The 27,714-nt window shown below is 39.9% G+C and overlaps 1 protein-coding gene across 2 annotated transcripts; it reads right to left on the reverse strand.

Annotated features, from left to right (window-relative positions):
• Positions 1 to 417: 417 nt before the first annotated feature.
• On the reverse strand, positions 418 to 26,323 carry frmd4bb (FERM domain containing 4Bb). 2 transcript variants are annotated; one of them, XM_037772386.1, is made up of 24 exons: positions 26,127 to 26,323; positions 17,072 to 17,137; positions 15,620 to 15,714; positions 15,413 to 15,505; positions 14,992 to 15,076; positions 14,588 to 14,644; positions 14,463 to 14,485; positions 12,172 to 12,255; positions 11,520 to 11,585; positions 11,189 to 11,246; positions 11,010 to 11,096; positions 9,426 to 9,502; positions 9,095 to 9,233; positions 8,855 to 8,996; positions 8,022 to 8,155; positions 7,731 to 7,847; positions 6,234 to 6,462; positions 6,103 to 6,156; positions 5,854 to 5,998; positions 5,483 to 5,650; positions 4,517 to 5,295; positions 2,945 to 3,083; positions 2,430 to 2,549; positions 418 to 1,307 (listed from the first exon to the last, which is right to left on the reverse strand). In XM_037772386.1, the coding sequence occupies exons 2-23, from the start codon at positions 17,135 to 17,137 to the stop codon at positions 2,432 to 2,434; spliced, it is 2,955 nt and encodes a 984-aa protein (XP_037628314.1). In that variant the 5' UTR covers positions 26,127 to 26,323; the 3' UTR covers positions 418 to 1,307; positions 2,430 to 2,431. The 2 variants fall into 2 exon arrangements, with proteins under 2 accessions (XP_037628314.1, XP_037628315.1); XM_037772387.1 differs by lacking the exon at positions 2,430 to 2,549 and having other exon boundaries at positions 26,127 to 26,322.
• Positions 26,324 to 27,714: the final 1,391 nt, after the last annotated feature.

Consider the following 27,714-nt stretch of genomic DNA (forward strand, 5'->3'; position numbering starts at 1 on the left):
CAACAAACACAGGACTTTCATCCAGGAAACTGCTGTTTCACTTTTCACTTTGCAACCAGCTGTTCGTTCGTATCCCGTGTTCAGTTTCATTTTAACTTTACAAACATAGTAGTTTTAAGCCCAACCATGTAGTTTTTTTCCTTAAACCGAACTAAGTGGTTTTGTTGCCTAATCCTAAAGTGACACCAAGGGGAACTATAGTAGTTTTGATGCCAAAAATAAAGTGACGAGTTGGGATGAGAATGTATTGGATATGAGAGTGGTGTCAATCTTCTCATCTAACTCGCAGCAAGAAAGCAAATACGAATACCAAAAAGTTGAACTCCTCTTTTAAGGCTTACTCACGTACTCAATAACAGAACCTGAACCGGCTGTTTACCAGCCACGCAAGCCTATCAAATAAAGTGACAACAGCCGTCTATGTCACACATGTATTTATTCACATCCTTGTTCCCAGTGGAAAATATTTTATGACAACATCTAACAACATATAACTACACACTGACTGTACAAATATGTGAGAAAACAAACGAGATATGAATATGTTTTTTACGGCAGTGGTCTTCTGTTAATAGGCTATAAAAAGAAGTTGTTATAAAAAAAAAACAATATCCTTACCATGCATTTAAAACACATTACGCCACCAACAAAGACAAATGGTTCTATAAACAATATTGACATGATACATTCTGATTAAAAGTTGAACTAAAGGAAGAAATGGAAATTCATCAAATACACAGTCTGCTCTAACGAATGATCAATTCAGTTCATGTAATGTCACATTGTGAACATGTTCAAGCTTTGTTTTCAATTTATATGTCATATTTAAGATGATTTTATCATACTGTACTGAGATGAAAGTGGTGAAAATCATTTTTATTGTATAACCTACTGTTTTTGTATAAGGCAGTAGCCAGTTCCTGTTAAAATACACGCAGTAAAACAAACGTTGCCTCTTTTTTCTTCTTTAAAACACAATAGGGTTTGAATCCAGTGTGGTTGTGCAACACCTTAAAGTTCCTAGACACATTCTCATCTGCCTGTACAATTCATCCAATCCAAGGCACATGGGAAAGTCATTCAAGAGTGTCATCATCACTGTGTTCAGAGGACAGCGTACACATAGACTCTGCAGACAGAACATCTCCCAAGGCCCTGTCTTGTCTGGCAGCAACAACAGTTGGTGCACACAGCCTATTGTTTCAACTTCACCCCCTTCATGTGCTGCTGGCCATGGCTTTATTTGTGCCAAAGTTTGGTTTGGTCCTCTTCAGCGGATGCTCATGTAGCTTCCGTCCAGGTGGAATCTGTACACACAGTGAGACAAGAGTATGTCAAATCTACCGTAGTTCAACTGTTTGAGAACAAGGAACAAATGACTGAACCTTGTGGGGAAAAACTGAGGGATGGAAATGGAAATGCAATACACCAAAAAGCAAAGGTGGGATCAAATTGTTTTTGCAAGTCACAAGTCTCAAGTCTTTGCACTCAAGTCCCAAGTCCTAAACTTTGAGTTTCAAGTCCTAAAGAAGTCATAATGCACTCTTCATCAGATTTAATGCCATTTTCGACCCGCACTTTTGCATACTGCGTTTTCTTTTGACCACCGCATAGTTTTTGTACGCAAACAAAACCATCTTTGGTATTACTTTTTCCAACTGGCGCTCTGTAACGTAACATTAGCTCTTCATTGTTCTCTCCTGCAACTTGATTGGATGCTGTCGGATTGGTTCAAACAAAGTGGATTTAGGGAATTAAGTGTTGACCTGCTGGGAATTAATAGCGTTAACGGTTCAGGAAATGAACCGTCACACTTTTTAAATAACATACTTTTTAATCTTTGGGCTTGGGGGTAAAGTATCAAGTATTTTCATGTCAAAAGGCTCAAGTCCGAGAGAAGTCACGAGTCATTGGTGTTAAAGTCCAAGTTGAGTTGCAAGTCTTTTTTGACTTTGTCAATTCTAAAGTCTTCAAATTTGTGACTCGAGTCCACACATCTGAGAAAAAGACATGAAATATGACTTTGGCTACATGGAGTAATGTTAACTTACATTTAAGTCATGCTAGCGGCTAAAAAGTTGGACGTTTCAAGGGATAGCAATGTCGTTTGGTCGGTCCACAACTTTGGTCCAGACTGAAATATCTATAAGATACTGTAAAATGGATTGCCATCCATTGCATTGCCATTGCGATGAACCACAATCAGGTATGTCCTTTCCTCGCTGTATGTCAGGTGCAAGATCATCAAGATAATGAGTGGAACATTTTTGTGCAAATACAAAAGGCGGTGCTGTAAAAAAAGATCAACGGATCACAATACGAAAATGTGCATGAATTGACTAAAGCTACAGGACACGAATGAAGATGGGACATCAAAATGGAGATGACTGGCACCACGACACAAAGCAGCCCGCTGTGATTGGTCTCACCCTTAAGTGCTAGAATGGTTGTCTGACGGTTCATCTGTACTAGTGGCCTCAGAGCCAACCACCTCTACTGACTCTGATTGTTTAGGCATTGTGTCAGACACTTTGTTTTCTGGAGGCAATCTGCACACATGAACGTTAATCATAAGTCAAGAAAGGAAAGAGGAAAGGCAGGAAGAAAGAGAGAGAAGGTCCTTGAGGTTAGGTTTTTTTATGAGCTCAATAGATTCAGGTCACACAAGATAAAACCTCTTGGCACAGAAATACAATGTGATGTTTTATCCAGAGGCAGAGCAGCACACAAAACAAAGGCCTTAAATCGCAACATGCATTACAGGAAACAGGAGTGGCACTGATATCTTGCCACTGAGCATCAAATTATTGCAGCCTTAAGATAGCAAGCAGGATTTTATCTAAAATTCCACTAATAATTAAACTGAAAGAACAACCCCCAATTGTCTGTAATTGACTTGACATCCACGGCTCAGTGTGGAGATTTAGTGATCTGCAGCACTCACCTGCTGTGCGAGGGACTGCGGTTGTACGGAGATGCAGGCGCTGCAGGGTGCGGGTACTGAGGTGTGTCGGGCGTATCGTACTCTGTCAGGCCGACTGCCAGCTGGTTGCGCCAGTTACCTGCACTTTCCACTGAGGACACTGCAAACAAGACAAAAGCAAAAACACTCAGCTAATGTTGGAGTCGAACTCAAAATAATTGTTGTTATTGGAAACACTCTTAAGTACTGCTTAACTTCACTATTGCCAAAACAAACAATTACCCTTCACATGATATGGCAATGTGTTATTACAGCGCTGTTGCTGCCACTTCACAAAAAAACTCATAATTTTGGGATATAGACATGCTAAACCTTTTTTTGTTTGTTTTTTGGACCAATATCTAAGTTAACATGTAATCATGCTGGCGCTGTCAATGATAACGCGTTAACGCAAATTCGTTCTAATGCCACTGATTTAACACGTTAATGCAATCGACCTTTCGGAGGTTGTAGCGGGCTCAGTTTTAAAGCTAGTGAAGTGAAGATACTGACATTACATGAAACTAGAAAACCTTAGGAATCCATTGGTACCAACCATGTCATACTAGCTTGTTGTGAAGAAGGGAAAATAATGTACACAAACTTGCACTACATTTTGGTGAGAAAAAACTGTCATGGCCATTTTCAAAGAGGTCCCTTGACCTCTGACCTCAAGATATGTGAATGGAAATGGGTTCTAAGGGTACCCACGAGTCTCCCCTTTACAGACATGCCCACTTTATGATAATCAAATGCCATGTGTTTGCCATGTTATGATTTGAGCATTTTTTTTTATGCTAAATACAATATCTGTGAGGGTTTCTGGACAATATTTGTCATTGTTTTGTGTTGTTAACTGATTTTCAGTGATGAATATATACAGACATTTGCATAAAGCAACATATTTGCCCACTCCCATGTTGATAAGAGTATTAAATACTTGACAAAACTCCCTTTAAGGTACATTTTGAACAGATAAAAAATGTGTGATTATCGCAATTAATCATGGCTAATCATGCAATTAATCATGATTAAATATTCCAATTGATTGACAGCCCTAATGTATACCTTTTAATACCATTTTAATACATTACTAGTACCAGTTTGTACATCTCATATCTCACTATTACATACAATAAAAAAGACTTTCAACCCCTTTGTCAACATGTCTGAATTGAACTTAAACATCCTTTTTAACGTGCAGAACACAACATTTTTTCATAAATCCAGATGGTTAGAAGAGTCTTTGGAGATTCTGGTAACACCTTTTGATCAGCAGTAAGTCAACCACCAAGCGTTTATCTTTCAGAAAACAGAGATGCTTTGCTCTGTGACTGTAATGACATTAGAGGCACAAACTGGGGCTAATTTTCTCTTCTATTATTGGCAGCCTGGAAAAGCTTTGGACACAGCTCTCCACTGAAACCTACATAAATTAAATTACATTGGGTGGGTTGGCAGCTCTTTGAGGCATGTTGGGGGTTGTAATGTTATTTGTTATATTTTCCTGCCAACGCCAAGACTTTTTCACACTGCTCAGGGATGTCATCTCACCTGATGAAAAGGAGGTGGTTCTGCTGGAGTGGCTGAAGGCCGCCGGCATGGTCTGGTAGCCCAGGCTGAGTTGGGAGCCGCTGTCAAAGTCGTATCCAGCCAGCATCCCCCTCCCTCCGCCCCTGCTCCGTTGGTACCAGCCTTTCAGATGCTCTGCCACCAGCGCCTTCTGCATGTTCTTGGCCAACAGCTCGTTCCTGGGCCCCTCTCTGTTCCGCGGCGGCCTCACTGTCGCGTACGGATTCTGGGAAAGACTATCCGCCCGGTCACTGCTGTAATTCCTGAACCTGTCGTGTCCGTGGTAGCCATTTATTTGGTAGGAAGGGTTGACGTTGTAGTGGCCTTCTACTTCATTCTCATACACGTAGGCACCGTTAGCGTAAGGCTCCATGTCGGGGCAGGGGTAGCCGGCGACGTAGTAGGCACTGGGTGCATAGTGTGGTGAGGTGTCGCATGAATAACTACAACCAGAAGAATGATGCTGGACCAAGTTGGGCATGCTCCCGGTATTTCCATACACTTCCACCTTCCTGTGGAGGCGATGCATGGTTGAGGATCGGGAGTCCAGCGTGCTGTAGTGGGAGTTGGCCGCCCCGCAGTAGTCCAGACTGGACTGGCTGGTGTAGGACGAGCAGTCCTCTAACACCTCTGTGCTGTTGCTGCGGTGGGCCGGCGACAAGATAAAGACGGGCTTCTCGGAGTCCCCATCTTTTCTTAGCCGGGGCTGCGACTCCAGACTTCCGCTGCGATGCCTGAAGCAATGAGGAGACCCCTCCGACCTGGAGAAGGGACACAACTTTTAAACTCCTAAAAGAACAAAATGGGATAATATTTCCGGATTTATCAGTTCAAATAAAGGTTAGGGATTTGTATGGTGAAAGGTTTGGGGGTTGAGAGAAGTGAGGGTTAGGTTAAAGTGAAGTTATTGTTGAGGAGAAGGAGTGTTGGCAATGCAGCGGATCACACCTGAGCTGGCTGCTGCTGTAGGCATTGCGGGTCATAACCGGGGTGGGAGGCATGCTGCGTGGATCTCTAGGAGGTCTGGGAAGGGTTTTATAGGGACTACTGTGGGTGGAGGAGACCTCTCTTGGATTCTGGTAGTAGTGGGAAGCATCCTGGCCTTCAAAAGCTAATCTAAAAGGGGGCGGAGAGGAACAAAAAATAAAAAGGGAAGAGATGAGACGTGAGGAAAGGAATGAGGTTTCATGACACGACAAATATTACAGACTCTCTGCCAAATCATAATATAATTGTTTCATTCCAAGGAAAGCTTTTCAATAAAATCAAAAGTTGTGAAACAAGTTATAGTAGACTAGACAGGAAATCTGTTTCCCCACCTGCTGTGGTTCTTGTTATGGTGATTTTCCCGCGGAGATCCCTGTCTTTCATCATATTCAGCTCCCAGCGATCGCATCGGACTGAGCTGAGGGGAGCCTTGGACAGACCGTGACCGTGGCCTCTGACTGGCACCGTCTGAGTCATCTGAATACACAGAAAATACACAGTAACAATACTGACACTCTTTTAAAAGTCGTCATAATGATCAGTATTATGGAGGTCATTAACAGGTCAGATGTCTGACTCACCGTCATCCAGTGGGAGACTAGACAGAGAGCTACAGTCTGAACGGATAAGTTCATCTGGAGAAAGAGGAAATATATCCATGTTTACTTTGAATATGACTAAAATGATAATCCCAGATTAAGCTGCACCGTACCTGCAATGATCACCGAGGCCCGCTGTGTGGGCTTTTTCCCCTTCTTGATTCTGTACTGGTTCATCTCGTCCTCTATCTGCTGGAGTTTGTGCATGGCGTCCAAACAGTTTCTCCTCCTCTTCTTCTTGACGGTTTTGCACAGTTCGGACTCATTTGCGAGCTTCTTAGCCGCCTCCACGATCTTTTGCTGCAGGGCAAACCTGCTCTCCAGGTTCCTCAGGAAGGGATCCTGCAGCCAAACACAAGCAGAGATAACAATAAGTAAATCATCAGGTCTTTATGTCAAGTTGACCTTATTGATGATATCTGAGTGTACGTGCTATACAGGAAAAGGCTGACGATATTCTGTATTTTAGATATTGTGAACAAATTCCATGAAAAGACTGAAACCAACAGCACTCTCAATACTTTCTGACTTCCCTACTCTGTGGCACAAGACAGTTGGTTCCTACTGAAGTGGTAAATCTTTAAAAATGGATATAGTTTAATTTTTTTTAAAAGGCTGGATACTTTCCTAAAACACTGCACTCTTCAGCAAATGTTACTCAAACAAGAGTAAGTAGTTTATATTAGTTGGGGACTATTTTTAGCTGCGGATTCAGCAAGTATTTGTAGCACTAACTGAATGTGGGATTAACTACAGTGCTCATGTTGATTGTAATGAAGGAACAAACAGTCACACAGCACAACAGTGTGGCTCATTGATGTAGTTTTAATACTTTTTCGGAAAACAACGGAGCTCTAATGGCACAGGGGAATACGATTTTTAGTCCCATTGCATTTTTAATGCAGCTTTGCACACCGGCTCTTATTTATATATGGAATTGTTTGTGTTTTTAATGCATTTTTTTGTGTCTTTCATGGGTGTATGTTTATATGTTGTTTGTAAGCCCCTAATTTAAGACAATTTTATGTGATAGACAAAGTTTTTCTAATCTTGAATCTTGATTTAAAATCTTATTTCCAAGGGAGTACTGGCCAAAAGAGAAACATGACAATTTCCCACATAAAAACACAAATAACATACAGCAAAAAGTTAAAAACAACATAGAAAAATTCACATAAAACACAAAACTACATACAAGTAGTCCTTAATCCTGTTTTTACAATCGTGCATGCTTATAAAATAATCTAGTTTAAAACGTCTCTGTAGCTCACACTATGATGAGGGTGCAAAAAATTGAAGAGCACATTCACCAAAAATGGCACAGGTTCAAGGAATGCCGTACATAATTTGTCCACATGACTGAAGGTTGCAGCTACTGATAGTTTTAGGCTTCAGTAGAGAACACAGACACGGAGGCAGATCCTGTAATATGGCCTTATACAGAAAAATGTACCAATGCTCCATTCTATGGCTACACAAAATATATTTGTTAGTAGGATCAGTTCATTGTTGGTTGTGATCTTTTTGTGGGATTTGTTGTTGTTTAAAGCCAAAGAGTGAAACATATGAACTTTAACATGCATGCTACAGACAAACCGTTAAATACAGACCTCATTGTAGGGGAAAAGGTCATCTAACTTGAAAGTGGTGCCAACTCGCCGTCTGACGTGCGGCGGTCTTTCACCTGAGGAGAGGGGATACTCTTTTGGCAGCTTGCCAGTAAGCTCCTGAAAACACAAAAAAAACAAGCCCCTTAAAATACCTAGAAGGCTTTGAACCGAACGTAGCAGCAGAAACCATCAATCTTAATAACAGTTCAGCTGACTGGAAAAAAATGTACATGTGCCGTGCAAAACATAGCACCAGAGCAGAAGAAGTGTTAATTAAAAATGATTTCTCACCGCCTCTCTCAGGCAAATCTTCTTCAGTTCTTTTGTTTTCTTGGCCAGAATATCTTGGATCTCCTGCTCTTTCTTTCTCAGCTCAGAGAGTTTCTCTTTCTTCTGTTCTTCACTCATTTCAGAGTCGGCAGAACCTGTGAACACAATGTTCTTACTGCCAACATGCATCTAAAAATGACATCCAAGTTATGATACTGTGAGCTGACTTTTCAACATGTCACCTTTACTTTTCAATTCACAAACAGCTCAGAGTTTATCAGATCTGAAATGAAGAATTTTGTTAAAAATACAACAACAAAAAACTTCATAGCAGTGGTGGAAGAAGTCTTCAGATCAGTAGAGTTAAAAAAGTAAAAGTCCTGTACTCAAAATTAATAAAGTATTAGCGCCAAAATATACTTTAGTTACCAGAAGTAGTCATTATGCAGAATGGTCCATTTCAGAAAAATGTATATTATATAACTGGGTCAATCAATGTGCTCATTACTTTAATGTCGCAGCTGGTAAAGGTGGAACTCATTTCAATGACTGTATATACTGCTGGGTAGCTTAATCTTAAATAATATATCATAATTGTATAGGTTGATTTTTTTGTTATTATTAATCTGAATCTGCAAAGTAACTAGTGACTAAAGCTATCAAATAATTGTAGTGGAGTAAAAACTACATTTGCCTCAAAAAATGTAGTGGAGGAGAAGTATAAAGTAGCATAAAGTGGAACTCAAGTAAAGTACAAGTATCTCAAAATTGTACTTAAGTACAGTACTTGAGTAAATGTACTTAGTTACATTCCACCACTGCTTAATAGATACTTGCTTCATGAACTGACATACCTGTAGACACCAGGCTCCCGTTGCTGGCTGTTATGAAGTTATTCTTCAGGCCTGCGTCTCCCAGTCGGTTTATTTTGGCTCCTCCGTGCTCCGTGAGATCCATGGCGATTTCCTCCACACTTCTTGCTGTTCCTAATTTAGTCTAAAAGAATTCAAAAGAAATGTACAACAAAGATTAGTGGAAGGTGTTAAAAAAGTAAAGTATTAAAAGTAATGTACTGGCTGATGACTGACACTTACTTTGGTTTGCTTTCTGTCCAGGTAGAACTGATGCTGGCTGATGGCCATGACCCAGATGGTTTTGATCAGAGAATGGCTGGCATACCACGTGTGGATGAGTAGGCCCGTCTGCCCAAAGGTGCGCTTTGTTACTGCTCTCCTGTTGCAAGAAATCAGGGGTTGAGTTTTTAAAATCACAATTCAAATAAAAGCAACAGTGATCTATGAATGATCTCTTTAGATAAATACTGAAGAGAGAGAGACTCAATTAGAGGCTAGAAAACACAAAAATAATCAACAAAATAATCAACTTAAAGGCGGTTTACAAAGGCGAATCTCTCCTGCTGCTCACCTGTGTGGATCATTAACTTCTACAGCAAATTTCTTCTCCCGGAAGTACAAGTTTTCCAGCTGCTTCCACTGGTAAAGCTGTGGGTAGAAATAAGAAATATCTGATTAGGGAAATGAATATTATGCTCTGTAATCCACAACCTGCAGAGAGATGAGCGTCAGGGATAATGGCTTTAAAATGTGTCCATTTGAGCCTTTAGTCCTGGTGAAAATTCACGTTTTATTACCAAAACCATCTGTAGCATTACTGCCACGACCATCATGACTGACATCACATAAACTATTAGAAAAAAAAAAGATTATCAGTGCAGGTGTTTTGGCTAGCCTGTCATTAAAAAAAGCCAGACTGTAACATGAGCTGTCATTTACAGTCTGGGATGCCAAGTCTGCAATAACGCAGGTGTTGGAAAGCTAAGAATGCCACAAGGGTACATTACGCACAGACTCATCGCAATATACACAACACTTTCCATGGCTCATCACGTCCATCCCTGTTATCACCCAGGTGCTCACTGACAAATGAACAATCTATTAGGGTCAGTGACTCACTGTGTGTCTGGACAAGATCTGAATGAGGCACGGAAAACGATCCAACATGTGGCTGCTTTGGGGGGTATTTTTTATATCACTCGGTAACAACAATGGAGAGGAAAACACCCAGTTTTACTATAAAAAATATACATTTTAAAGATTGATTGTTGATTGAATATTTCAAATGTTAGTAAATGTTATTTAAAGAACAAAATCTCAGTCTACTTGCAGTAAAAACTTCCAACCAGACAAAGAAGTGCAGTCTTACCAGTTTAATGTATGTTCACAGGTTCCGTTTCTTAAGTTTTTAAATCCTCCTTTACTTCGCCGTCAACACAAACACTTTGTTCCTTCTTCTGTCAGCTCCTAACTTGTCTCCTCAGGTATTCTCAGAGAACATGCACTATAACACCCCAAATCCAGCCCCCTTTCTCTTTGACATCACCAGCTCACTCCCTCCTCTCCACTCCTCTCCCAAAAACACACAGCTGCCTGCCTGCACAGCCGGCTGCTGCTGCTTGCACAATCTTTGGAACTCCGCAGCCAAAGATGGATTGCACCACGTCGAGCGATTGCCAGGCTCGAACAGGAAGACAGAGCCAATAAATTAATGTGAATTGTTTTGAACTTTCGTCCTCCTGCGCTGCACCTCTGCACCCTGTAGATATACCAGATTGGACGACATAGCTGATGGATCACTCACATGGGTGTTTCTCCCATCAACCCATACGCTAAAACAACACCAATGAAACAAGAAAAGCAGGTTCACACTGCATGTGCGATTGGCACAGACTTTATAGAAAACTCTCCAGCCTCATTAAACTCTCTAGACTGAGATTTCGCTCCAATTTTGTCAAGTCAAGTCTGGCCTCGTCTGCTGCAGCAGCTGAAGCCCAGCCTTTTGCTGGAGTGAATTAGATGATGCATGAATCTGAGGTGGTGAATCATCACAGCAGCAATCCTTAACCCTGTGCTATCATGTCCAACTGTCGGTTTAGTGAAATAGAGAAATAGCAGCAGCCATTTCGGAGACGGTGCAGCAGGAAATGTTTACCTTTCGAGGTTTTAATTTATCCTGCAGGTCGTACTGGCCGATGCCCTTATAGCTGATTCCAAGCCACCACGGGATCCCTTGTTTATCCTGCAGTAAGCCAAGAACACAGCTTGATTGTTGGACTCAGTTTCAAGAGCAACAGCTGTCACTTCCCATTAAATCACAGCAGAAAACCTTACCTTTACTTCAAAATAGTGCACGCCATACGTGGGCAACGATTCCACCAACGTCAAATACCTAGAACAAAAACAATCTTTATTAAAACCACTAGCTGCTTTTTGTGGTTTACCTTGGAAATGTGAAAAGATAGACGTGTGAATCAGGGTGATTCACTGGACGGCAACTGAAGGGGAGCTATTGATTTCTATCAGATGATGAGAAAAGGAGTGCCAGAGAGAGAGACGGAGAGAAGGGAAGGCTAATAGAGGTGAGAGGAAGATTAATGAACTTAAAGCTTAATAGCATTCATCGTCTCATTACTGGGGTCGAACCATTTTCTTCAGTACTTACTGCACAATGGCCTGTCCTCGGGAGACTCCTTTCAGCGGCTTGTAATGTTCAATGACGCGATCCTCACTGCAATATCACACAAAGAAGACACCGTTTAAACTGATGGACAGTATAAGACCAAACCATTCTGTATGAATGTATTTTAGCTGCATGTAAAAACTAAAATCAGTGAATGCTTTTAAGATGTTTTTTAAAGAGGACCTATTGTGCTTTTTTCCCCCACAGTAACACTGCTCTTGAACTGCCTAAAACGCCTTGCTTGAAGTCTTTTCTTCCGTAATGTAGTGATGTCACCAAGTAACACATTTACATAATACCTGCCTGGCGGCTGGTTTGGCATGCCCTCAAACAAAGCTAGTTAGAGCGGAGCTGGAACAGAGTCTGAAGAGTTTGGTTCGGTTGACCAATCACAACAGTGGGCCAGCTGACCAATCAGAGCAGACAGGGCTTTTTGGAAGGAGGGGCAGGGGCTCAAACAGAGCGTTTCAGACAGAGGGTGAAAAGAGGTGGTACTGGGAAAATAAAGCGTTTTTTGAACTTTAAAGCATGTAAACATGTTCTAGTAGAAACTCAAAATACAAGTATACACCTGAAAATGTGCATAATAGGTCTTCTTTAAGACACAAGTATAGGCATTTTCCTGTAAGCATACCAGTATGCAAGTGATGGGTGTTCCTTGAGTACTTTGGTGGGAAGAGTTGGTAGTTTCTTCAAGTCAGCTCTGGTGTTTTCATCACTGAAACAGAGAAGAAACATAGCTATGAGAACACTTTTGGAAGCTGAGTGGGCAATCTCCCTCTTAACTGCACTTATTGGATTGTTCATATTTTAAGTAAGTACATTCACTCAATTAATGGCTTTAAGCACAATTTTGATGTTTTTGAGTATTTTGATAGTCTACAACTTCTACTCCACTACATTTCAGAAGCACATTGTGAACAGTTGGCCTTCAGTACATTTATCTGACAGCTGGAGTTACTTTGAATAATATGAAGTGCTAAGAATAACTGCCCAACAGTAAATAAAGTAATTAAAATTAGCTCTAACAGCTGCACTAACACTAAAGGGCCCATTCTGCATAACAAGTACTTTTTTACACTGTGGTATTGCAACTTTTATTTAAAGGAAAAGTGTGTAGCATCTATTAGCAGAAATGGAATATAATACTCATAGCTATGTTTTAATTTGTGTATAATCACCTGAAACTATTGATCGTGTTTTCGTTAGCTTAGAATGAGCCCTTCATATCTACATAGGGAGCGGGTCCTCTTCACGGAGTCCACCATGTTTTCACAGTAGCTCAGAACGGACAAACCAAACACTGGCTCTAGAGAGAGCCTTTCATGTTTTTACGTTACCTGAAGGCCACCGTAGTTCGCAGACACGCTTGTGAAACTGTGGTAATGTGACCCGCAGAGTGTAAAACCGTGGTACTGCCAGCCACCGTCGGACTTCTGTTGCTCCTAAAGTAGTGTTATTATGGGTTAAGAATGGCCTCTGAGTGAGGCGAACAGCGTTACCGCGGTTTTGCACTCGGCGGCTCACGTTACCTCAGTCTTGGAAAGGGAGGAGAGAGCTGAGGGGTACTCAGTTGGTTGCAATCTGCAACCACACCACTAGATGCCGCCGAATCCCATACGCTGTACTTTTAAGTAATTGATCTGAATACTTCTCCCAGCACTGTCAATCTGTGTAAATTGTATTCTTCACATTTCCAGGAATACTTAATCCTTTATTCTTTGGCCTACCAGCACTCAAATGTAAATATACTGAGTGTCTAAAAAAAAAACTTCTGGAATCAGCCACTAAATGAGTAGGTTTTAAATTGTAGATTACTCCTGAAGTTGCTTAAATCCCCCCCAAAATCCCAGAAGAAATACAGAGGACATGACCTCAGTGCCCTCACTGGTAGTTACAACCCTAAGAGCTACCATAATAAAGAATTTACTCATATAAACATAGATGTCTGTAAGCCTAGACCAGGGGTCAGCAACCTGCGGCTCCGAAGCCACATATGGCTCTTTAGATTTAAAAAATGGATAATGGAAATTAATACCTGTTATTTTTTTAACATTTTCATTTATCATTGTTTTCTACGGTGATTCTTACATTCTCCAATTGTAATAATATGTAGCCTATGCACTGAATAAAAATAACTTTTATCATTTCAGTCAATCAAAATGGGCGTAATAGCCTATGTATGTCTACATCCGACAATGTATCGTCTAGTTTTGCCGAACCTCAATAGCTCAATAGGTTAGCTATGGATTCAAAATCCCAATAAAGAATACTCTCTGAGGAAAATAAACAATTTAATAGAGCGTGGACAGATTCGAAAACAACAAAAAAGTAATTTAAAGACATTTCCAGAACAAGCACACTAGATTTGCTGAAAAGCCAGCGACAGCTTCCAGCCAAATGTCCTGAGAATATTTCTTCAATGTCCTGCCACTCATTTGCACTTGGGCCCTCACACATTAGACTTAATAGACTGTGTTACCTTCATTACAATGCTTTAATGTGTTAAAGCTCCAGACAGATTTTTTTTTTGGCTTAAAATGTCTCTTTTGATAGTACAGGTTGCTGACCCCTGCCCTAGACCATCTCACTTCACCAGTCAGAGCCAGGTGGCGACCTGCACAAAGACCTGCACTGTTCCCTCTGATCACTACATGTGTAATATCAAAAGACAGTCCTGTTAAACGCAGATCACAGTCTCTTACCCTCTGCAATGTCTCTGCTTTGCAATACTCGGCCTCTATCAGCACTATGAGATTCATTAGTTGCATGGTGCAAGCTTCTCAGCAGTCTGTGGTAAACCTCACATAACACTGCCATTGATTTTTGCTTTGACCTATTGAATGCCTTCGCTAAAAGCTTACTATTAACTTGTCCGGCTGCTGTTAAATACTTCTTAATACCCAGCTGATAATAGGCACTTACCTCGTGTAGTCTCCCTTCGCCTCCTAGTTATAAAAGGGAAATGCATCTTATTAGATTACATACTTTAAAGGGATTTTAGATGCAGTAATTAACGTGTGTATATGAGGCAATTAAAAGGCACTAACCTGCAAAGCATTTGCAGCTAATTTGAAGACGTTCTCACTTTCCACTTCTATAATCCCCTGAGAGACATAATAAATCAATATTAGGAAACAAAATGAGCAAGATGCAGGAAATGTGGTCCATGTGGAGAAAGCTTTCTAGATCCAAACATAGAATAATCTCTGCGTTGCCCTAATAACCTCTGCTTTTTCTCAGGATGAAATGAAGCCTTGTGTTTTTTTTCTATTTTCTTAGACTGTCTACTTTACATTCCAGCCGGCAGAGTAGGGAAACTGTGCCCTGCAGCCATTGTTTGCTGAGCTGCAAGGGGTCCAGAGACAGTGAATCATCGGGGGAGCTGCGGAGAACAAAAACAACTAGCCGCATCATTTTTCATTGCTTCAAAAACCAGGAGAAAAACACTTACGTTGTAGACAGCAGATTTTGCATTCAGGAAGAATAACTCGACTGTTATGATGTCCTTAAGCATTGTTATGTTTTCTACATAAAACCTATGGAGGATAAAAGCAGATGCACACAACAATTTAAAGGTTAAATGAAGATAACTTAACTGGGTTATTGCTGCTTATTATAGGACATCCTCAATGCACTTTTCTCTGCCTAGTGAATGCTTTTGTTAGAAGTGTGAAATGTAGGTGAGAGTGAGGGTGAACACTACCAAAAGACACTTTAAAGTCAAAGCTTTTTCAGCCACCAGTTGAAGACATCAGGATAGGAACTACCCTGGACATTTTGTTTGACAGCTTACAGCTTTAATACTCCATGTCAACAAAGTGGTGCTCCCTGCTGGAGATCTTGTGACTTGCATGGGGAAAATGAATTATTACCTGACCAGGAAGTTGAGGGCGATGGGAGCGGATTTCTTTGAAAAGTCATGTTCAAGAACTCTGCGGTCCATCTGCAACCACTTACGTTGACCACTGCAAAAGCAAACAGGCTGAAGCCTCAGAAAAAGTTGCATTTCGAACACACATGTATGGAAATCTGTGAATATTCAAACCACTGAAAAGAAATAAACTCAACAATTTACATACTTGTCATCACAAAATGCGAGTCCAAAGAATTCCTTCTCTTTGAGGTTGAAGTGGGAGGAAACCAAGTCGAGGAGTTCATACGACAGCAGCTTAGGCTGTGGAGGAAGATTTGCAGATTTAGCTGTAAACCAACTGGAATTAAAAAAAAAAACCTTGTACAATAATTGATAAATGTGTCACAGATACTTCAGCAAATTGTTTTTTCTGTTGCTTCCTTCCCTCCAAAGAGACGTAAGACTGAAAGAGCAACTGGAGGGCAGACAGTAGCACTGGAATGAGGATTTAGTGTTGTGCTCCAGGACACTTCAACAGCGCTCATACTCAGGGATTTAACCCAAGTCATGCTGCTGGAGGGTGGTATTCCTACTCACCAACATGCTGCCTAATCATATATATTTTGGGGGAATGGGATGGAGGAAATATACCTCCCTTCTAAACATTTTTACAAATTTTGTAATATGTTCCCACTGAAAATATGCAACACACATTATATCATTACATTACAGAAACATCTCTATGACATTATTATTTCTAAAGGTGCTAAATGCGAGTTTCGGAGCATTTCTATTGCTGGCTGAGCTAACTGTGTTAACCTGAGGGTAACCGGAGGGTGGGTGCCACGCTTCCACGACGGCACCATCGGTTGGGACGGCGTTATCAGCTGTATTCGCAGTATGCGAGCAGTGCAGCGCGGCGGCCAGTAGGGCACGCTCACATGCACGGACATACACTAAAAGGCAACAGAGCAAGGAGAAGCTCACACACAGAAGGAGAGTGGCTTCATTCTCCGCTCAGGTAGACATTACTCCTCTATATCTTTACATAGCAAGTAGTTGTTTGCTGCTGTATTAATGCTCTGAATATTGTATAGAGCACCTTTAAACTTGCAAAAACAGGTCACTTGGCCAGTTGCGGGGAGAGACACTGACATCATATTTTAAGTTGGCGAACGTCTTAGCAAAACACCTGCTTATATTTACACGTCCAGATCTATACGGAGCAACATCAGCATTTATTTGGAGTCATAATTTCTGACCCCCTGATAAATAAAGTTCAATATTCACTCTCCTTTTAGCTCTGGTTTGGTCTCCACCAACTCCTGAGGGAAATATCTGGCTCTTTAGCTACTAATTGCTCCACTATGTTCACCAGCTAGTTGCTGACTGTCTGTCTGCTGCTTGGTACATAGCATGTAGTGTAAAGGTGGTGTTTAGAGCCTTTTCGCTAAAAACAATGGCAAAAACAACACAGTGAGAGTGAGTTAAAATGGTACAGGTGCAACCAAAAACACAAAACAATGAGCTGAAAGATGCTTATTCGAGCTGCTGAGGGTGATCATTTTGTGTGGGTCCATTATTACCAGCAGCCCCTTTCACATTACACATAGCCATTCGATCAATTGTTGTTGTAAAAACATTGATTATAGGCGCTTTACGTCGGGAGCATTCATACCTGAACCAGCAGCTCTAGCTTCCTGTCGTCCAGCAGCTGCACTTGGCACAGTCTGCCCTCAGTCATCTGCAGGGAGAAGAAAAGAGGAAGTTCAGAGCTTGTGACAACAGATTGCAAGCTGTTCATCATCACGAGGAACAATAACATCAGGTCCCGTGTATTGGTGATGTTTTTACAGCCATACAGCACACATAAGGCCTGATAATAAAGTCTTGGAACACTAAAATATCTAGAGTGTCTTAAAGAGTTACTATATAAACTATCAGTAGCCAAACTGAGCAAAGGCCTCGGTGGTAAATTCAGGAAAAATAAACACTGACGTTGTCGAGGACAATAAAAACATTGTCTCAAGGATTTGTTGCCTTAGCAACCAAAGGAAGGATTTGTACCATTTTGAACCTTTCACATTTAACTTTTGCTCTTTCAGTCTCTCAGCCTTTCCAGCATTTACTACTGTACTTCTACTACTTTATACTTCTACTCCAATACATTTCAGTGGGAGATATTGTACTTTTTACTCACACACAAAACACATGATGATCAGTATATAAAATATGATGCATTTCTACTACCCAACAATATATTAAAATTAGTTTCACCTCCACTAGCCACAATATTAAAATGCTGTTCAGACATGAATGCAAACATAATAATATAACATAATATGTACTAATATAAGGGGCAACTTCCTGCATAATGAGTACATTTACTTTTGATACTTTAAGTAAATCTTTTCAGTATGTACTTTTACATAAGAAATATTTTTAAACTTTAACATGTAATGGAGTATTTTGCACTGTTGTATTGCTACTTTCAATTAAGTAAAAGATCTGAATGTCTCATCCACCACTGCTTATATCTTCATAATTGGAATATGTGGCAAGCTTTGCATCCTGTTGTTCAATAAAACATTTATGCATCAAGTTCCAACCAGCATGCAACTGTTTATAGCCATAACCTGCAACCTCATAACAGATTCTGACTAAACTCTGCATCCATTGAATCCAGTTCCCTGGTATTCGTACCTAAATCATGTTTCCTTGTGCAAGATCATTTTGGACCACAATGCTCTCCAAACAACGATTCTTAGATCACAAAATCAGCTCGGCCTACTAAGACACACTGAGAGAAACTGTCTGTACGCCCGATAAATCAAATAGCTAGTAAAAATGACAGATTGAGGTTAACCAGTTTCACAACAAAACCTTCTCACAAACTGAAAAAAAAGCAACACTTTAGACAGATTCAACAGCCTTTCCTCTCCTGACAGAATGAGGCTGATCACAACTTCTAACACTTGAACAGTGAACCGTGCAGCTGCTGCTGTACCTGGTAAACCTCTCCGGGGAGCGTGCAGGTGTGGATGCATCCCTGACCAGACCTCATCCTTTAATAAGAGACTCTTATTACGGATCCAGACCATGAAATTGTTGGCTTGGAGTGAGCAGTAACAGACTGTCAGGATTAACCGGCAACTTGTTCCAGGTTCCAGGTTATTGACTGAGCAGCCGGGCCTGAGCTGTGTGCAGCGACGGCTTATATACAGCGGAGCCAGTTTATGAGAAATCAACAGCTGACTGAAGGCTGGGGCAGAATCCTAACCACACTTTAGGGTTTACTGCTTCTTAATACCAACAATTGGGGTCAGACAGGAAACACAAGAGGTCGATATGAGGTGGTTAATATCTATATTGTCTGCTGAATGCTTATCTCACTTTGTGTGCTGCTCTGTGGATCTTGGATATCAGGTTTCTCCTATACTTCCTTTTCGTGTACATTTTAACTGAGTGATTTGATAAAAGAGCCACTAAAGTGATTGAAACAACTCAAAGGAGGCTTTACTTTACACACTTCTCATTCACACTGCTGCACTAATAAATGATTAAACAAACTGCCCTGCTTCCTGAATGGGTCAGAATGGGGACACACCTGTGGTCACTTCTTTAAATTACGCCGTCTGTAATGTTTTAACGAGCACTTTGTCAATTATTGCCTCCGAATAATGCGTCTGTCTTTTTCGCCACACTCATAAATTCTCTTTCATGATCTAAATTAAAAGTGCACATTCAATCAGTTCAATTAATTTGTGGAGCGTGGAGGAATATTATTGCATTGATTTGAGCTTGAAGTTATGACTGCATCGTGGGGGGGTCACACAATGTCTCTGGAATAAGCGTGTACAGTAAAGGCACTGGCCACTAGATGGTGCAGGGATTATTATTTTTCTATATGGAGAAGAAGAAGAAGTTCATATGGAGAAAATGGCTTCTTAAACAAGCCGCTGAGGAATTTTCATAAGCAGTTATTAGCTCAGCAGACGAGAATCAAACTCAGCTGGGATGACTTGTGCTTATGCAATATAGATGAAGAGAGTGGGAGGAGGAGCCGCGAGTTGGAGGAATCTACACTATTAATCATCTGAGAGCTATATAATCATTACAAGACCCGCTATTTATATATCTGACAGCACAACAGTTTCTCTGTCACAACACACAGAAGTCACCAGTAACAGGCTGGGATTTAAAACTATGGTGGAAACACAATAATAATCAACAATGCACATGAGCAACTGGAGCGGCAGCTTGTGATTATGTTCTTCACTGATTAAAGGTGCTATTGATTACATTTAGGCACAACCTGCATATTTTATGGTCAAGTGGAGTGAGACTTAGGCACATGATACCAATGTTGTTTTGCTATTGTCTCACAAGCCTTGTTAGAAGTGGGAACCAAACGTTAGATATCTACAGAGATAAACAAAACATTAATTTTGTTCCAAAATCTTTTAAATGATTAAAATCCTAATATTTTTTTTAGGAAAAGTGATGCCTTTATTTGGCTTTTATTCACCTTTCTAAAAGCTCTGTGGATGTATTTTCTTTATTATTATTATTCGCCTACATAAAAATGTTATTAATATAACATTTAAATGTCCAAATATAGTAAAGAATGCACATCACAATATGCTGGAAGCCCAACTTGACATCTTCAAATGGCTTGTTTTGTCAGTCTAGCTGTCCAAAACTCAAAGACAACAAGTTTACACTCGCATAAGACAAAGAAAAGCAGCCAATCGCTTGAAAAGTGACCTAAATAGTTGCAGATTAATTTTCTGTTGATCGATTAAAACGACTAATCATTCATCATTTGTCATCTCATGATGTATTCGTCACAGCACAGCAGACGGCGCTGCTTAGTCAACCAAACACAACCTATTCAACCTCGGTAAAAAAAGGCCAGCCTTGGACCCTGTGGGGTTAAAACAAGCACTGAACCTTCATGTAAAAGAGACACGGAGGGAAGAGATGAAAGAGCTGTCAGTCTTTGTGTTCGTCTCTCCAGAGACGCTGCAGGGTGCGGGTTTGGCTCGAGACTGGAGCCTGAGGTTGGCATATAGACAGCTTGTTATATATTGTGCTACAGTGAAATATCCCGGTGGAGACTTGGAGAATGTGCAGATGTGGCCTCCTTCACAAAGAAACAAAGAATAGCCATGTTCATTATAATAAGACATAGGTTGTTAAGATGTAGACATGTAAATCCCACAATACATGGAAATTATAACAAAATAACACCATATCACACCTGAAAGTTGTACAATAAGCTAACAGGAGAAGTTCTCCGTCTTCCGAGTAACCTGGCTGTCAGTGTTTAAGACGTCACACTGGTTAAATGTCATGTCCAGACTGCAGCCCGTCTTATCTCAGTTTCCCGTTTTCATGCATTATTGATGAAGGATTGTATCACGCACAAGTCGGTGTCTGCTCTCTATGGTTACATGTTCTTATGTAGACGCCCACTGCAATCAGACAAAGCCGGAAATTATTATAGTTTACACATTCACAAACAATTTTATTTTAGATTTGTTTTTGAGAACACCAGTACCACAATAAAGAAACTAGTGACTGGCTACGCCCATTGATCCATTTGTGCTTGCCAGTGAATTTTTAAAATGTGTTTCGTGTTTAGTCTTCTCCGGGCTTGCATAAGCACAAATGTGAAGAAATTTCCAAACTCGGTCAAACTGTTTGGCTGAAAAAATGAATTTTTCTCATCATACTATGTCTAGTCTTTGGGCACATGGAACTACTGTTTTTTGCAATAGAAACAGCCGTCCCATCGGCCCAAATACTAGATATAGTATGATAATAAAATGGCAGTATCTCATAAACGACAAGAAGCGCAAACAAGTATTTAGTATCTATGAACTCATAACAAGTTGAATATCAAATATATGCACACATATGTAGTGTAAAATAACCAATAAACATAATGTAAGTGTTATTTTGTGTTATTTTCTTTGACTGTTAATAAAAATGAGATTTTTTATTTGATCTAAAAATGTCAAAGTTGCACTGTTAGATACTTATATACAAAGTATGTCAATAACATAGACTTTTAACCAATCAGAACAAATGCTGTGGCATTTTTCCTTCATCATACTAGTCTTTGGGCACAAATGGGTTAAAGAAACAAAGACAGAAATCAAAATAAAAGCTGTGAAATCAAGGATGTGACACCCAATACACTGATGTTGGTAAAGGGAAACACGCTAAATTCTGTGTTTTGAGTACATGATATTTTACACAGTTCCTCTATAATGTTAGGACAATAGCTGCAGCTCATGTAGCTGACCTCTGACCCTGACAACAGAGAGACCTGCATGATTAATGATTACTCTTCTTATTTTATTTATATTATTTTTGGTCTTACATTATGGCAAGAAAGTCTCAGCTCTCCTAAAGAAATCTCACTGACAGGATGCTTAATTAGTAGGCGTATTGGCAGTGAAAAATAATAAATAAAACACTCAACAGTCTGCAGCAAGAAGCCCTGCATGGTTACAGAGGCTGAGGGCTGAAGGATACAGCGCAGGATTATCTGAAACCTCATCTGATATCTCATCATGACTCATGTTGTCAGCGGTCAAAAGGTAATCTGTCTAGCAGCATCTCCCAAAGAACACCAGTCTGGCTGTTTGTGATATCCGGGAAATTCATGAGCACAATGAGGCTCAGGATATTATGGAGAAATTAGAACCTGAAAGAAGAAATATGCATTTTGTTTTTATAAATCACAGCACCTCTTGTAATGGGCTACAAGGGCGGGGGATCACAGAGGAGTGATTCATATGAATGATGTCATCATGCAGTACAAGTTCTTATTCTCACCCAGAAAAGGACGTCTACAAAGGCAGTAGGACATTGTGATATATTTACTCAAGGCTGACATTAGTGGTCAAATCTGCTTCTATCAGTCTCTGTAGGACTGTAATGCTAGCAGTAGGAGCGAAATATACAAGTTAGCCTTAAAGATATTTTCATTTTATGGATGTACAAGATATATATTATAATATTAAAGATTCCATCACCATGTGTTTTCTCCAGAGCGTCCTGCTCGAAGGCACATAGTTTCAGCTGCTGTCGTAAGAACCGACCTTGAGCCTTTGTGACTGCGTGTTAAAACGAAGAAAAGCCACATAATCAAAGAAAGGCTTTCATCTGTGCTGTTAGGCAACAATGCGACTTAAACACCTGCTCAGTGTCTGTTAGATCACGACAAACCTGTAATAGCATTTGCAGAGAAATTCAAAATGATGATTCGGCACTTAAACACAACAAACACTTAAAAAGTATTTTTTAAATAAACAAGACTAATAGTCTACAGCCATTCTAGCGTATCTGTGAGGCTGTATGTAGACACAGCAGTGCTTTGAGCTAAATGTTAGAATGCGTACAGCAACAATGTTAACATACTCTCGTTCAGCAGGTATATTTACCACCTTTGTTTAGCATGTTTGCATGCCAACATTTGCTAGTGAATTTCATTTAGCATTTGTCCAAGAGTCGTGTCTAGAAGGTAACCCGCAAATTGCGAAAACTGGCAAAAACTCTAGCGAGACTCATTGCCCAACGACTTATCTTAACCTTAATTGTTCAAGGTCGATGCTTAACCTTAACCATTTTGCCAGAGTGTGCTCATAAGTTTCTTAGAAATAAGTCATTCAGCATGAAAAAGCATAAAAAAGGACTAATTGACTAAAGAAATCTTAGCCGACTAACACCAAAACGACCGATCAGTCAACTAAGAGGGGACAGCCTTACAGTTTTTATCCAAGGAAATATAAAAGTGCTCAGCATTTCATGGGGAACCATCTATAATGTTACTATGTACTATTATCTGTGTGCAAAGATTATACGTTGGTCTAAAGGTAGTGCTAAAAAGCTCATGAAGTTTCCAAAATTATTCAGTGGGTTCATCATCTGAGGAACATGAGTGCGTTTGTTGGGATATCTTGAGTTTAAACAAAAGACTCTAACATGTAGAATTTCATTTTTATATATTTATTCCTGGATCCAAGATACATTTGTTTTTTGAATCTCTCCACTTTTATTGATCATAGTGAAGATGCTCAAGTCAAAGATATTTCAAAAGCCCCAAACTGTCTAACTGCAGTGTCTCAGTGTAAAATCTAAATACCTTAAAAGCACACAGTAGTGCATATAGGACTGATTCAAAACATTGACTAGTCTAAAGCAATCATGAGAGCTTTACCACCAGTTGCCGTCATTCTCTGCTGTCCCCACTGACACTCCTGCTATCACAAAACTGCAGAATTTCATTACAGAGAACTGCGGTGACTTTCTGCAGAGCTCAGGGACGAGGCACTGAGGCATAACGTTGAACGAACGGGCGGAGAAAATGGAACATGACCAAATATCCAGATCTGGACGAAGAACCAGAGTGTCTGCAGCCCAGTGAAAATCATCATTATCATAGGAATAATAGGGATGTAATCAAGTTATATTTATTGATTTAACCTTAACTAAATGTCAAGGATCAGCTATGATATGTTGAAACTGGATTAATCAGTTTGGATTTTCAGGAGAGCTACATGCTTTCTTACCCCAAATCCTCACCTGACAACCTGTTTCACCTCAGCGATGCTGCTATGCTTGCACCTTATTATAATATAGTATATCAGATTCATTCCATCTGTGTGAAGTGTATGACTACAAGATTATTTGCCTGTCCAAAAATAGATCTCCCCCCCCCCTCTCTCTGTCTTTAGCACATTTCTCAGAAAGTCTCAGGAGGCTTTGATTCATAAATGGACGGTTGCCAACCGACAGCGCTGAGACATTTCTCAGCAGCAGCATCAAACACCTGCCTCTTTAAGCTCTCAGACTGACAAACAAGTGAGGATGCTCAAGAAAAATTTCTGTTGAAGATGTATTGAAGGAGTTAACAAGAACTTTAGTGACCCTTGCCCCTCAAAAAGTTGACAAGGTGTGACAAATGACACAGGACATCCTGTCCAACAAGGAAGAGCAACAAAGTTTCACACTGGACATGTGCAGACGCAACCACCACAGCAACAATTCCTGTTTACAACGTATGGCGCTTTAAATACACACAGACGTGTGCGTCTCTTCCTTCAACTCTGAGATAATATCAGTAGGTCAGTGTCAGTCTTTGCGGGGCTCATCCGTGTTTTTACCAGTGGAGTAAAAATAGAGATCCAGAATCTGCCAGAACAAGACATTTAAATGGAAAAATCACAAAGGTACCAAGGAGGCCAACCTGCACCAAAAGTATAATAACTATTGTCCTTGTAAGCTTCACCTGGTTCACCAGTAGTCAACATAGTCACAAATCGCATATGCTTCAAAATAGAAAATGATAATTAGGCACAAAATAATGCACAAAAAAACTCAAGAAATTAGGCTATGCTTTGGACAAGCATTTTTTTTAAATACTATCTAATAGGGGTGTAAGAAAATATTTTTAAAAATTGAATATTGCGATATTATGTTTTGTGATACTGTATCGACTCACCAAAATGCTGTATCGATTTTTAATTAGTAGTTAACATGCAAAGATTAAAGAAGCAGTGGGTAGAAATGGAGCAAATATGATAAAAAAAAAAGTTTTTCTGAGGTCTGCTGTCAAGCTGCTGTCTATGAGAGCCACGAGTCAATCACTCGCAAACTCCGATCAAACTAGGCAGCGCTGATCAAATATGAATCAATATTCTGTTACTGAACTATTTCTCTCCTCCAATGTTTTCAGAAACATCTTGTAGTGAACTGTTTAGCTGTAACATGAGAACGTTTGTGACCCGGCAGCCATGTTGAGATCTACTGAGGAAATACCAAGCACCGCCCAGCAGCCGGAAATTTTTTAAAGCCTGAAAACAGAGCCACGAGGAAGTGCAGAAGTCTTGCTTTCTCTCAGAACACTTGTATTACAATAACGCTGAAAAATTGTTGCCTACTGAACCTTCAACTCAGACATTTGATTTGCAAAGATATGCGTCCTTTCAGTGTTTGTGCCCTCTCAAAGTGGTGTGTAGTAGTATGATGCTGGATGTGATGAATGCAATCACAGATCCCACTGTTCTGATTGCATTAAAAAAGTAAACTTTACTCCGATTTCTTTTTTTTTTAAAATCGAAATATATCTCCTTGCTTACAGTATTGCGATATATTGAATCGTAACCCCGTATTGTGGTACGTATCGCCAGATTCCTGCCAATACATACCCTATACCTAGAACCAATGTATTATACACCCTGCATCTCCTTAATAGCTTCAATCAAACCAGACAAATATCTTATTATAAAACTACTTTTTTTTTTTTTTTCTTACTCAAACCCCTTTAATAAAACTGTCTCACATCCACTACTACACATAGCAGTATTGTCCACAGCATCCTCCTTTAATGAGACTATAGCCCACCTCAGGGCCGGTTTCCACTGTGCAGAGGAGAACAATGAATGAGCTATACTGTGGGCTATACTGTATACTGTTAGATGGGTGGTTTCCACCTGAGCCCCATGCATGACTAAGACAGATGTGCCAAATAAAAAGCTCACTCCTCCCTTATTTCACTGAGGAGGAAACACTGCAGAGAGCCAAACCCATGCTGTTTGTAATTCTCATTGATGATCACACATGCGTCCATGACTCGGTCTACTTTGTCTCCTCACAGCTCCACTGAGGCGGTTTCAGTCTGCCTCCCATCACATCATCATGTATATATATCGCCTTACCTTCGCTCTCCTTGTATCCCCGTTTAGGTATTGATAAGGTATAGCTGCATATTGATCACTTCACCCTCCCTGATCAGCTCTGGAAGGGAGGCTCCGTGCAGCCGCTGTCCATGTTCATCCTCCGGTACTATACTGTAGCTCACACACACACACACCAGCCTCGTATTGAGCCACACTCACCACGCCTTCACCCGCCGGCTATTATGTGAACAAGCCCAGCATCCCTCCTCCTCCTCCATCCTCCCTTACTCCCTCCTCCCTCCTCCTCTCATCCAGCAGCTGCCGGCCGGTCTGATTCACACTCAATCCTCATAATAATGAAGCAAATATGGCCTCAAGGCTGCACCTCTATATCATATTATAGCCTATACATACTGTACATACATACATACATTATTGTATATTACACTTTTTATTATGTCTTATGACAGGCCTTTAAAGCTGAATATGTATTCCCTATTTATTCTGATCAATAGTGACCTCATAAGTGGATTTTGTGTTCAAAATTCTCACAATGAAAAAATGGATACAATTGACATTGAAGTTTTAAGCTGCTGATCCCATAATTCACAACCCTTACTTAGTTTTTTTTATTTAGTTTTTTTTATTATTATTATTTATTTGTTATTATTATTTTTAATTTTCTTATTTTTTTTTATTTTTTTTTGGTCTTTTCCTTTTTTTCTTTTTGTTTTTTTTTAATCTTTTTTCTTTTTCTTTTTTTTTTAGTTCTTGTTTGGTATATGTTTCATTTATGTTGCTATTGGATTTAATTAATTTATATGTATAAATGTAATTGTTTATGAAATTAACTCTGCTTATTTAATGGTGTGGTAATATTGTTATAGGGATGGAGGGTGGGTATAATTTGTTTATATAATTATTTATTGGATTTTGTACAGAATACCAATAAAAAGACTGAGCAAAAAAAAATAATTCTCACAATGTTCATATGGTGATACCTTATGTCTATTACACTCAATATTTAATTACAAGAGTCCTTATTGTATCATATAACATCAGTTTATTGTTTATTAGGTATGCTCACTAGTTGTTTCCATGACAACAGCTACTCATCCTAGGGTCCATATTAAAAACTATACTGTAATTAACAAATAATTACACCGTCACCATTACACCCTATCCAATAAGATGATATCACAACCAAATATATGACAGGCAAACAAATAAAACATGACAATAAACCGTAACAATACATAAGGCAAGGCTTTAGATTACAGTTAGCAAATTACTGTGTAATTATTTCGTGTATACAGAGTATCAATAAAATATTTTTAATATTGGTTACCTGTGTGTACTGTAAGTAAAGAAGACAAAGGGTTGGGGAACAAAGAGTGTAAAGACTTTATGTTTAAAGGTACAATGAGTAGGATTTGGCGGAATAGTGGTGTGGTTGCAGATTGCAACCGACTGAATACCCCTCCGCTCCCCTCAGAAACACGGCGGACTCCGTAAAGAGGACCCGCTCGCTATGTAGATATGAAGGGCTCATTCTAAGCTCACGAAAACACAACGATTCTTAGTTTCTAGTTATTATACACTAATGAAAACATAGTTATGAATATTA

Source organism: Sebastes umbrosus, chromosome 6 (assembly GCF_015220745.1).
Source record: "Sebastes umbrosus isolate fSebUmb1 chromosome 6, fSebUmb1.pri, whole genome shotgun sequence".
Taxonomy (NCBI): domain Eukaryota; kingdom Metazoa; phylum Chordata; class Actinopteri; order Perciformes; family Sebastidae; genus Sebastes; species Sebastes umbrosus.

Excerpts from the sequence above, each read along its gene's own strand:
- frmd4bb (XM_037772386.1), bottom strand. The coding sequence starts at position 17,137 with ATGACTGAGGGCAGACTGTGCCAAGTGCAGCTGCTGGACGACAGGAAG. Across the intron at positions 8,156-8,854 it reads CGGGAGCCTGGTGTCTACAG|GTTCTGCCGACTCTGAAATG; the intron begins GTATGTCAGTTC and ends TTGTGTTCACAG. Across the intron at positions 5,296-5,482 it reads TACAGCAGCAGCCAGCTCAG|GTCGGAGGGGTCTCCTCATT; the intron begins GTGTGATCCGCT and ends TCCCTTCTCCAG.